Source organism: Mus pahari, chromosome 14 (genome assembly GCF_900095145.1).
Source record: "Mus pahari chromosome 14, PAHARI_EIJ_v1.1, whole genome shotgun sequence".
In the NCBI taxonomy this organism is placed as follows: domain Eukaryota; kingdom Metazoa; phylum Chordata; class Mammalia; order Rodentia; family Muridae; genus Mus; species Mus pahari.
Window position 1 is genome coordinate 88,258,036 of NC_034603.1, and position 12,353 is coordinate 88,270,388.

The following is a 12,353-nucleotide window of genomic DNA, read 5'->3' on the forward strand; positions in this document are numbered from 1 at the left end:
TTTTTTTTTTTTTTTTTTTTTTTTTTTGCTCATGCTCCTTTTGAGGACTTTTGTTGAATAAAGTTAGTGTTTTAAATTTTATTGTTTTATGTGTATGGTTTTGCATCCACAGTGCTACCTTCATACCTGATACAGGCAGCAGCCAGTAGAGGGCATCAGACCTCCTGAAGCCAAAGTTAGAGTTTTGAACCACCATATGGGTTCTGGAAATTGAGTGTGGGTCCTCTAGAAGAGTAACCAGTGCCTTTAGCTGCAGAGCCATCTCTGCAGCCTCAGTTTTCAGTGTTTATTGGATGCCCTGTGCAGTTTTCCTCAGTGGGTCTTGATGGAGTAACCTCCCCAACTTCTGGGCTCAGGCTTGTGGGATGGTAGTCCCACAGAGCTGGGAACATGGCACAATGGGTATTGCTCTTTTGTGAGTCACGTAGGGAGTTTGCAGTATCTCCTGTGACAGTCTTCATAAGAAAGAGCCTGGGTAGATGTCGTATGTCATCTAGTTGACGTAAGTATGTGCCCTAGAAGTTGGAAGGGATCTGTGGGCCAATCCATGTGTCAGATCTACTAGTATGAGACAGAGTCACACCTCAGCACCTGTACAACTTGCACAAATGGAAGGAAACAACAGCGTGAGGTGGCCATGTGCCTCGTCAGTGGACAATGAGTGGCCCATCTAGAAATATCTGCCCTTCTGTGGGTGTCCCTGGCTGGGATCACCTTTTGGTGATTTAAGTTGTTCAGTTGATAAAGGCCCAAGGGTCCCAATCCTGGGGTCATCTTGCTGGTCAGTTAACCATATGACAGGATCTGATTATAGGCTTTCTTAGTTTTTTGTTTTGTTTTGAAACAAGATCTTACTATGTAGTCCAGGCTAGCCTCCTGTATCAGACTACGGAATACAGGGATTACAGGTATTAGTCACACCCTCACCTCACTTACTTAACTTTGTCTTTTTTTTTTTTTTTTTATGTCTTCCAGAGGTGTCTTAGTCCTTAAGTCACTTAGGGTTCTGATGCTCATTCCTGGAGTGATGACACCACAGTGCTGTGTAAAGAACACAGTAAAGAAGCAGCCTTGGTGTTGTGTCTCCTTAGGGGCCTGGAGCCTGTGCTCCCTAACAAAGTGGGCTTGTCCCTTCTGTGGGCCCTCCTTTCTCTCCTTCCTAGTTAAGCAGTCAATCCCAGTTATTGTTTTGTTTTACTATTTTTAAAGATTTTATTTTTATGTATGTGAGTACACTGTAGCTGTACAGATGGTTGTGAGCCTTCATGTGGTTGTTGGGAATTGAATTTTTAGGACCTCTGCTGGCTCTGGTTGGCCCTGCTCGCTCAGTCACCGCTCGCTCTGGCCCAAAGATTTATTTATTATTATATATAAGTACACTGTAGCTGTCTTCAGACGAAACAGAAGGGGGTGTCAGATCTCATGGGTGGTTGTGAGCCACCATGTGGTTGCTGAGATTTGAACTCAGGACCTTCGGAAGAACAGTCAGTGCTCTTGCCCACTGAGCCATCTCGCCAGCCCTTGTTTTATTATTTAACTTTTATGACTGTTTGTGTTTGAGAGTGTGGGTGGTGCACACATGCCATTGTGTACAGGTGGGGGGCAGAGGACAGCTCTTCTGGGCACTCCAGTCATGACCAAGGGACTTTATCAAGGCATCTCATTGGTTCTTAAACGCTTTTTTTATACAGTTTTTGTTTGGTTTTTTTCCCCCCAAGGTTTCTCTGTGTAGCCTTGGCTGTCCTGGAACTCACTCTGTAGATCACACTGGCCTCAAACTCACAGAAATCCGCCTGCCTCTGCCTCTCCAGTGCTGGGATTAAAGGTATGAGACACCAGGGCCTGGCTTGCTTGTTTTCCTGATGGACTTGCGTCTCTGTCTATATGTGTGCACAAAGCCCGGAACAAGGTACCAGGTGTCCTTTTGCACTCCCTGCCTGTTCCCTAGGCAGGGTCTCTAGTACCTGGATTTTGTGTTTCTCTCAACTAGGCTGGAAGCCAAGACCCAGGCATCTGCCTGTATCCACCTATCTCCCTCAGAGCTGAGGTTGCTGTCATGAATTAGACACATGCTTTGTTATGTGGGTGCTAGGATCCAAACCAGTACTTGCACAGTAAACTGAACCATCTCTCCAGCCTTCAGGCTTTTAATAAGTTAATTACATTTAGTTATTGTGGGGGTTCATGGAGGTATGGGTGTGGGTGTGCCATACCATAGCATGAAGCTGAGGTGACATTCGCACAATAATGGCACTTAATACATAGGGTTATTCTGTCTTTACACCATGTGGGTCTATGAGATTGACCTCAGACCATCAGTCTTGGAAGCAAATCTTTACCCACTGAGCCATCTCACTGGCTCTTCCAGACTTCTCTTTTAGATGATCTCACCGTAATGTGATATTCTGGGGGTGGGGGGTGGGGGTGTCAGAGGCCATCCAGGAGATCACCAGTTCTGTTCAGTGGACTTGTAATGGCTCCTCAGTTCTTCTCATCTAAAAATAAAGAAAAAAACAAAATCTGACCCAGAATAAACTCCAGAAGAACTATGCACAGGTCTGTTGATGCTCTTAGCAGCATTGCTCACAATAGTAAAAATTAGAAGCTAGATACCCAACAAGCTGTGAGCAGATAAACTGTGGGGCTCCATGCACAGGAATATTAGTGACAAAAAGGCAGCAGAGCTCGTTCTTACAGTATGGTCAGACCCCCCAAAACATCATGTAAGTGAAAGAGGACTGTCAACAGCACATGCTGTAGGGCTGTTTATGTAAGACATTCAGAGCAGACCAGTCCTTAGGGACAGCAGGTGGAGAGGCGACTGGGGGCTGGGAGGGATGGCTGAATGGGTAAAGGCATTTTCTAGAGTGACAGGAATGTTCTGCAATCAGGTGTAGTGGAGGTTGGCTGTGCACACTGTGGACTCATTAAGTGACACACTGAATTTTTCATATCAAATCATTTTGTATAAATGTCACCTCAACTTACTCGAATATTGCAGTTCTAGGGTGTTGGCCAGATCACCCTAACCCTTTCCCCAGAGCACCTGTGTGGGACACCAGACCAGCCATACATCTACCGCCTATGGAAATGCTGGCTTCTGTGCTTCCACAGTCCTAGGACTCCTGCAGGCAAAGCAGGTCTGTTGTTCCAAACATTAAAAAATTATTTGTGGGTGACTTGAAATTCAAATTTAATGGAGCTCTATATTTTATCAGTCAGTGCTGCCTGGCTATGCATCTGTAGGGGACTGGGCCTCTGGAGCAAAACAGAAAGCAGGAAGTTCTATGGACAGGCATTTGGGCACCAGAACAGTCTGTCCTCATTACCAGAGTTTCAGGAGTCAGAGCCAGGGCCCTGGTGGCCCTGGTAGCTTTAGCTGGGCCACCTGTCTTCTACAGGTGGCTTCCACAGGTCAAGTAAACAAATGATAATGAAAAGCAGAAAAAGAGTTTGTAACTTTAATTTTTTTTCAAATGCCATTTTTAATGATGGTTCTTAAATGATTTAACCTTCCTTGTAACCTACCACCCACCAGAGGTGGTGAAAAAGAAAGGATGGAGAGAGGGGCATGGATGGGGGAAGTGGTCCTGTTTAAAAAGGTTTTTTAAAGCAACTCCTGTCTGTGATGTCTGGAAATTGACGGTTCAGTTCACAGGTTAGCAGGTAGTGGCAGCTTGATCCACTCACAAACACCTCACTCACGGATACACCAGCACTCCAGGTTGGTAGTGTCCAGTTAGCAACAGTGGTGACATGACCTAGCAGAGACAGGTAGGCCTCAGCCTCAGCTGGAGTCAGCAGGAGGGACCAACGGGAGCACCAGAAGTTCTCAGCTGTGCCTCTCTCAGGGAAGTGAAGATCAGCAAAGACTCAAGACCCACAAGTGTTGCACAGCTAGCTGCACCAGCAAGCCAAGCTCTGTCCCCGTCACTCCGTGTAGTCCTATTTATACCCTCCAAACACGTCTAGCCTCAGCACAGGTCTTGCCTCAGCACATGCATCCAATCAGCCCGAGTTCTTGGAAGAGGCAAGAAGCTATAGGACAGCACAAGAAGTTTTTTGGTGCGTTTCTCTCTATGGCGTCCTGACAAATGCAGCTCAACTACACAATGTAAGAAGGACCAATACACGCGTGTCATTAGCAAAGAATCTTTCATCACGTGTCCTTTCACATGCTTGCTTTAGCAGAACATCCTCTCTCCAGTATCTGCTTCAGCAAAACATTCCTTCATGAGTCTGCCTTAGCCTTTCATACCTGTGTCCACTTTCACAAAACGTTCCTTCATGTGTTTGCCCCAGCAAAACACTACCCAACTGACTTTGCCAAGAACCCTTAAGTTTCTACTTCAAGAGTTATTTAATGTGGTCATGTTAGATAAAGGATGATTCAAATGTTAAATTCATAAGAACAAATACTGTATTTGACCTTAACCAAGAGGCTCAAAAGTAATTCAATGTGATCACATTAGGAAAANAAAANAAAAAAAAAAAAAAAAAAAGACCCAGCGATCCTCAAGTTCATTGACCGGGTTCTAACACAAGGGTTGGGTTTAAATAGAAGGCAGGACGATGCATAGCTAACTAGTCCAACCCATTATCACTCTCTCAGCTCAGACCCCCGGCCTGCAAGGTGATCTGTCAGAGCTGTGTGGAATCATTTTGTGAGGCACGTGTTCCCCTCTGGCTGGCAGCCTTTCCTTCCCAGGAGCGTGAGACTCCTGGGGAAATACTACTTCTCTGGGTTCCATTGTTTCTACATTAAGATAGTTAAATAGAGAGAGAGTCACAAGTATTTCTATAATCCTAATCTCCATTCCTGCCACTGTGGCTCCCATTCCAGAAACATCTACTGAGAGTGTGGCTTCTCTCACTGGTGCTGGCCAGTTCCTGTCTATTGGCTAGATGGTCTTTGTCCTTGAAACATTCAGATCCCTAGCTCTCTGTATTCCACAACATTGGGCAACATCAAGACAAAAGCCTACATACACTGCTGACCACAGCCATGTCTGGTCCATATCTTACCCCTACTGCTCTTAAAGTGTCCCAGGTCTGGACACCTTGCCCCATAGGGATCTATCTCCGCCAGTTAGAGACCCTTCTTGGGATGGGGGAGGAACATCTTGTGGCAGAGGTGCTCCCATTCCTTGATTGGTGACTAAACTCTAATGGCCAGACCCTGGACAGTTGTTAGAAACGTATTCCAGATCCTGACTCTTCAAAATGAAGTAACCTCAGAAGAGGAATTGGGGTTCTATGCCCAAAACATCCCCCCAGGAGCATGAATGATCATAAGAAGACTAAAGGAAGCCGGGCAGTGGTGGCACATGCCTTTAATCCCAGCACTTAGGAGGCAGAGGCAGGCAGATTTCTGAGTTCAAGGCCAGCCAAGACTACACAAAGAAACCCTGTCTCGAAAAATCGAAGAAGAAGAAGAAGAAGAAGAAGAAGAAGAAGAAGAAGAAGAAGAAGAAGAAGAAGAAGAAGAAGAAGAAGAAGAAGACAACTAAAGGAGATGAAAGAGAGGAATAGTGTCCTGGTTATTGTGTTTTGATTATTTTTTGTCAACTTGATACAAGCTAGAAGTTGTTTGGGAAGAGGAACCTCAGTTGAGAAACACCTCCCTCCCTCAGATTGCCCGTAGCATGTCTGTAGCGCATTTTCTTGATTAATGATTGATGTGGGAGGGCCCAGGAACTGGGATGGGTAACACCTCTGGGAAAACAGTCCTGACTTGTCTAAGAGAGGAGGCCAAGCAAGCCATGTAAGCAGTGTTCCTCCGTGGCCTCTGCTTCACTTCTGCTGGCCTTGAGTTCCTGCCCTGACTTTCTTTCCTGCTGGACTATAACTGTAACCTGGAAAAACTCCATCCCCCCCCCCAAACTCCCGCCAAGTTGTCTTTGGTCATGGTATTTATCACAGCAGTAGAAACCCAAGACCGCCAAATCAGTTTCATTCTGCAATTTCTTTGCATTGGTTTTAAGTCCAACTTCAGAAGGCTTTAGTCCCAGGAACTTACAGAAAATTCAGCTGGGTGGGGACGTAAGGGTTTGTATCTTGCAGGGACCCTGAGGAAGACACAACACACACACACACACACACACACACACACACTGAGAGAGAGAGAGAGAGAGAGAGAGAGAGAGAGAGAGAGAGAGAGAGAGCATAAGCTCTGGCCCTGGTTTAGGTGCCAGGTTGCTCCATACTTTGGACCAAACCCTCCAGAAACTTGGAACTTAAGGCATATTTAAGGGCCTGGAACCACATGGACATGTCCCTAAGGGTCTGCTCCATTAGGCTGATGTATTCTGAGAAAGGGGGAAAGCCCTGCTGGTGGGGAATATCAAAGAAGGATTGTTGGGAATACCCTGTAGAAGGCGGGAAGGATAGGTATGTTGGCCTGTGTGTCTTTCTGCAACTAAGTTTGAGTCTATCACACACATCAGAGCCCTGGGACCACTAACTCTGCCATGTTTCTGACCTCAGGCAAAATTCCAACTTTACACAGAACAAGGACACTATTTCCCCTGTTGCCATGAGGAAGGGACAGATTGAGTGGCACTAACAGCTTGAGCTTGGGGTCTCCTTGTCATATTCAGGGTGCCATGGGGGTTGCTGGATAGAGAGTTTCATAGTCTCCTCTTGTCACATCCTGGCCCAAAGCAGAGGTATTGCCCTCCCCACCCCCGTACAGCCCTTCTACTCCTTCCTCCAAGAGTCCCCTGAGCAGCCCACTCAATGCCTTCCCTACACTCAGCCAAAGCCAAAACAAAAACAAAAGTTAGGGTTAGGGTTAGGACCTTTGCAGTACCCAGAAAGCCTCCCCCACCCTCCACTGCCATGGCTCTATGTGCAACCTGTCACCTAGGATGTCAGGTGTTTGTAGGTCCTGAACTGGGACCTTTTTTCCAAAGGTCACTCAGCCTTGTGGGACCAGAAGACTGAAACAAACGTTGGGGCTCTTATCATCTCTCTCTACAGTAGGAGGCCCCTGGGGCTGATTCTCTGGGAACCTAGGGTGTTAGATGTTTCTTTTTGTTCCTGTGCTTCAGCTTTCAGTGGCTTGCGCTTTTTCAGTCAGGAAAGTGTCTGCATTTGGCCCTCCTGCCAGCTTCAGAGCCTAACCCTGTCCATCACTTGTGATTACTGAAATGCCTGAGGCTGCCCACTAATCACTCATCCCAACCCCCAGCTGCAGGCGGCTGCAGGTTTTAATTGATCTCATCGTGGCTACCGCGTCTCCAGCTGTGTCTGGGTGGGGGTAGGGCATCAGGCCCGGAAGCAGGAAACTACACTGCCTGAGACAGAAAGTAGGGGAATATTCTCTGAACAAAAAGAAGCACCCTCTGGAACCAAGGAGTGGTTTCAGGCTGTGGTGTGCTCTAGCAGACGTGAGTGTTGAGTGAATTCCAGCTGCAGGCTGTATGGTATGGTATACCCACAACACCCATTGACAGAGGCGGGCTCCAAGAGCTGTATCTCACTGAACAGTTCTGGTTCCCCCGGGGTCTGCCTAGAATGAAGCCTAGGCTGTTTCTCAGCCTCCCTTACCTCTCCCAACATTTTCCATAACCAATCACTGCTCTTGTGGACCAGAATGATGAAGAAAGAGGACCATGTTTTTTGAGCATCTGATGGTAGACTTATACACCATCGCTCCTCTTTAATAAGTAAAAAAAGCACCCGTATATGGACTGGATATGCATCCGAGAAGAGACTCCCCCAACCGGCTCCTACCCGCAGAGTCTCATTTTTTTGTTTTTGTTTTTTGTTTTTTTGTTTGTTTGTTTGTTTTTTTTTTTTTTTTTTTTTTTGCGGAGGTGGGGGTTTGAGACAGGGTTTCTCTGTATAACCCTGGCTGTCCTGGAACTCACTCTGTAGACCAGNAAATCCGCCTGCCTCTGCCTCCCGAATGCTGGGATGAAAGGCGTGCGTCACCACATCCAGCTTCATTTTTTTTGAAGAGTGCAGTAATGCAATTAGAAATTACTCCTTTCAGAATAAATCTATCATTCTCGAATGTAATGAAGCTACTATGGGCAGAACAAAGCTTCAAAAGCCACGTTCAGTGGAAGTGCAGGCTGTGTGACCAGAGTGTATGATTTAATAGTCCACGAAGCGACCTCCAGACAGGTAGCGTGCTTCTTCCCAGAGCATCACAGATGTGGGAAGCATTGCCTTTGGACAGTCCAGTTCTCTATCAGCATTTGGGCTCCCGTGGACACTCAGGTTCCCTTGACTAGGCCAAGTCGAGGCTATCTGTGCAGCTAAGAGAAGGGTTCTCAGATGGCCTCTCATTTCTAGCTCTGAAGTTTCCCTTTGACCCCTTCCTGGGCTCTGACCCCTGCCGACCTCCCTTGGCATGACCCAGCAGCTCCACTGTCCAGGGTTTGCCCAGCATCCTCATTAGATAGGTATCTGCCCTTCAGAAAATGGCCCTGCGGGATCAGGAGATGGGGGCTGAGCTGAGACTCAGCTCAGCGGTGGAGTGCCTGCGGAACTGTACTAGACTGGGAATGACATCACAAGAAAGGGGCTCATAGCTGCTGCTAGAAGGGCAGAGAACCGGGGAACAGCTGTAACTCTCTTGATCATCCATATATCTGGCCTGTGACCCTTTGGGCTCAGTGACATAGACAGCTTCCTCTAGGTAGGCCGTTGGCTTCTAGAGGCCTCTCTCTCTGTAGTCTGGGCTCTGGTCAGGCCAGAGCATTGGCAGAACCGAATGAAGCTCTGGTTCTACTGTAAGGAGAGCGCAGATGTGATCACCCACCGGCCCTGTTACTTAGGACCTTCCCAACCTTCAGGGGTCCCTCTCCACCTATGACACAGACAGGGGTGAAAGTGGGGCCCAGTGGCCCTATACCCAGAAGAATGCCCACCAGAAGGCCTTGTACCTCCCCTGGCTGAGAATACTGAACCTGAGGTGGGAACCAGGATTTTAAGGGTTAAAAATCAGACGCTTTGACCGCAAGGTGGCACAGAGAGGACAACCCAAGCAGAGGTGAAGTAGCAAATCTGAGCAGAGGGCATGGGTGGCTGGTCTCCACCCTCAGCCCTCCCTTCAGACCCCTCAGACATCTGAGCTCCACATAGGAAGTAGAACCCCACAGGGTAGTTTCTCTGGGTTCATTTTTCTGCATTGTTTTTTGTTTTTTTGTTTTGTTTTTTTTTTGTGACAGTCTGGTTCCCTGTCTCAGAGCCACGAGGATATGACCAACATGGACAGGTCCTTCTGAGGACTACCCATTCAACATATCAGCTGGGATTAGTCACGGCACAGGGTGCCTTTATCAGGGTCTCTGCCACAGATAGGGGCAGCGTGGAGAGAGGTTCCCTATGACCCAAATTTGCCTTTATTGGTCTCTCCCAGAGGGCTGAGCCACCTGAGAAGGTGAAAGCAGCCACATCATTTGATGTCAGCAATGATAAGACATCAGGGCTGCTACCCAAACCCAGACTCCTGTTACTTCCAGAATCATGGATCATGGTCCCAGGCTTCTTTCCCTCTTCACACTACCTGGGCCACCAGCACAGGCCTTGTTGTTCACCTTTACAGTAAGTCATACATTATAAATCTTTGAGCCTCAATCTGACACTGGTGGTTACAAGAGGTATGGAGGGGATAAGCCCCCTCCCCTCCCCCAGCATAAACAGAAATCCTTCCTGCTCCCAAGCCTGGCAAACCCCTCTGTGGCCACTACCTCGGCCAGGATCTGGCGCCTATCTCAGCCGAGGAGACCTCGCCAGGGCCCGCGTGGCCGGTTATTAATACCCAGACCGGCGCATTCCCAGCTGGCAGTGGGACAGGTGGTGGTGGCAGCGCAGGAGGAGCGGGCGCGGAGTAGGACTCTAGGGAGGCCGGCGATCCGCGACCACACCGTGTGCTCAGAGCCCAAGTAGGCTCAGAACCTCGCTCCGCGCTGCCCTGGCTGGGGGAGTGCTCGGTGACGTTCCTGCAGCACAGCTTTCCCTACGCGACATTAGCCAACCTGTGCACCGTGATTGCCACTGGGTCTCGAGCATCAGAGTGACAGGACGCGGCGCGTCTCTTAAGCCCAGGGCTGGGAGGCAGCAGATGACTTCCTGACAGGTGAGCGCACTTTCACGGGCTGCACAACCTGGGACGCATGGCCCAGGGCGTGCGGGGCGTCCGGGGACCCCGAACCCAGCTTGCACCTCTTGATCTCCGAGGGTGCGCCACAAGGGCTTCGGGAGTGCCGGAGAGCACCACGCCTCCTGTGAGCGCGGTTTGGCCGGCTTCTCAGCAGCGCCTGGCACTGGAAACTTTCACCTTCCCTAAACTGGTGACTTCTGCGTCCTGTGTCCATTCGCCTTCCTAGTGGGGCAGGAGGACCTCAGTGTCTCTGGAGCTGACCTGTGAGGTGAGAGAGCAGTGGGGTGAGGGTTTCGGAGCAGATGAAGCTAGGAGCTGCAAGTGCGGGGACCTGAGGATGTCTCCTAACCCTAGACCTGCCCGGATTCTTCAGCTTTGATACTTCTAGAGGTATCATTCATTCCTAGGCCTAGATGTTGGAGAGGCCTGTGCAAAGAGGTCTTCTTTACTCCCTCTCAGAAAGGCTACCCTTTAGGGCTTCCTTTTTCTTGTGAGGCTAACCTAATCCAGTCAGCAGGAGTCCTAAGTACACAAAGCTTAGAGGGGTTTTTTGTTTGGTTGGTTATTTGGTTTGGTTCAGACAGGGTTTTTCTGTGTAGCAGCCCTGACTGTCCTGGAACTCGAACTCCTCGAGGTGTAGACTAGGCTGGCCTCAGACCCAGAGATCTGCTTGCCTCTGCTTCCTGGTTGCTGGCATTGTGTGCCACCACAGCCTGGCTGAAGCTTAGAGTTTGGGGGGATGGTGGGTGAGGGAGTTGTTATTGTTTTGTTTTACATGCTCACCTGTGGGACCCTGCCTAGGGCAGGGAATGTGCCTAACCTGCTCCAAGAGATTTCCAGTGTTCCACATTGAGAGAACACACTCACACCACACATGTACACACATGAACATGCACACACACACACACACACACCACATCACACTGTGCACACACCACATATACACACACCACACACACAGGAACGCACATACCGCACAATGCACATCACACACACACATACAGTGTGCCTATACTATCAATGTACCTACTGTTGAGTTATGGGAGAGAGGATGGGAGGGAACTAGAATTGTCTATTACTACCGTTGAGTATGTGAAATGCTACAGCAGCTTTGGAAAAGTTTGGCATTGCAATGAAACCAAATAGGTCTATACTGTTCCACCAGTGACCCCACTCAAACCCCAAGGAATGGCAGCTTTATCTTTAATGAGTTTGAGGCGACCAGAACGACCACAGATAGCAGCAGCAGATGCAGGGATACAGTAGGGAGAGACTCACAGCTGCAGGCTGTGTGAGGCAGGGTTTGAAGGACGGAAGCAGGCAGGAGTTCAAGTGTGGCTCCCTCTGAGATGAGTTCACGAACTGATAAGGTCATGGTTACAGGAGGCCAAAGCAGTAGTGTGTGTGTGTGTGTGTGTGTGTGTGTGTGCGCGCGCGCGCGCATGCACGTGTGCACACGCGCTTGTTACAGTTCCTTTATGGTTTTGATTTAAATTTCTCTGTGGGCAACAAGCTGTGTAACGTGGTGTCTGGCCCCTGGGATGTTTTCTTTTAGACAGACCTGCTTAGTTTACCTTTCCCTCCTGGCTAGAAAACAGTTCATCACTCTCTTCTGTATTGATTTACAGCTCTTGTGTGTATATCACTCCTAGTCCATTGACCTGATCTATCTTTTCTCATAATTTCTCGTCTCACTTTTATTTATGTAGTGAAGTTCTTGTTTTTGAAGTTTGGGATTTTGTGGTTTCGTTTTTGTTTTAAAAACTAGCTGGGTGTGGTGGCCCATGCCTTTTATCCCAGTGTTTGGGAGGCAGAGGCAGGGGCATCTCTGTGAGTTCAAGGCCAGACTGGTCTACAAAGCAAATCCAGGCCAGCCAGGGCTATTACACAGAGAAACCCATAAAAAACACCTTATTTTTATTTATGTGTATGAGTGTTTTTATACAAATGTATGTATGTATGTATGTATGTATGTATGTATGTATTCCACATGTGTGCCTGGTGCCCAAGGAGTTCAGAGGAGGGTATCAGAGTCCCTGAAGCTGGAATTACAGTTGGCTTTTAGCTGCTATGTGGGTGCTGGGAATCAAACCTAGTTCCCCTGCAAGAGCAGCAAATGATCTCTCCAACACTAAGGAGGTTTTTTTGTTTTGTTTTGTTTTGTTTTGTTTTTTAAGTAATCTTTACCTGGAGCTAGAGAGATTGCTCAGTGATTAAGAGCACCTGCTGCTATTGC

At 48.2% G+C, this 12,353-nt stretch overlaps 1 protein-coding gene across 1 annotated transcript in view; it reads left to right on the forward strand.

Moving 5' to 3' along the window:
- Window positions 1-9,903, forward strand: part of LOC110331899 (testis-expressed protein 19.1-like) — an 11,896-nt gene extending 1,993 nt beyond the window's left edge. Inside the window, exons 4-5 of the mRNA XM_021212761.1 lie at window positions 8,790-8,926; window positions 9,678-9,903. Of these exons, the coding sequence (XP_021068420.1) occupies window positions 8,790-8,926; window positions 9,678-9,903 (363 nt within the window). The remainder of the gene's footprint in view (window positions 1-8,789; window positions 8,927-9,677) is intronic.
- Window positions 9,904-12,353: the final 2,450 nt, after the last annotated feature.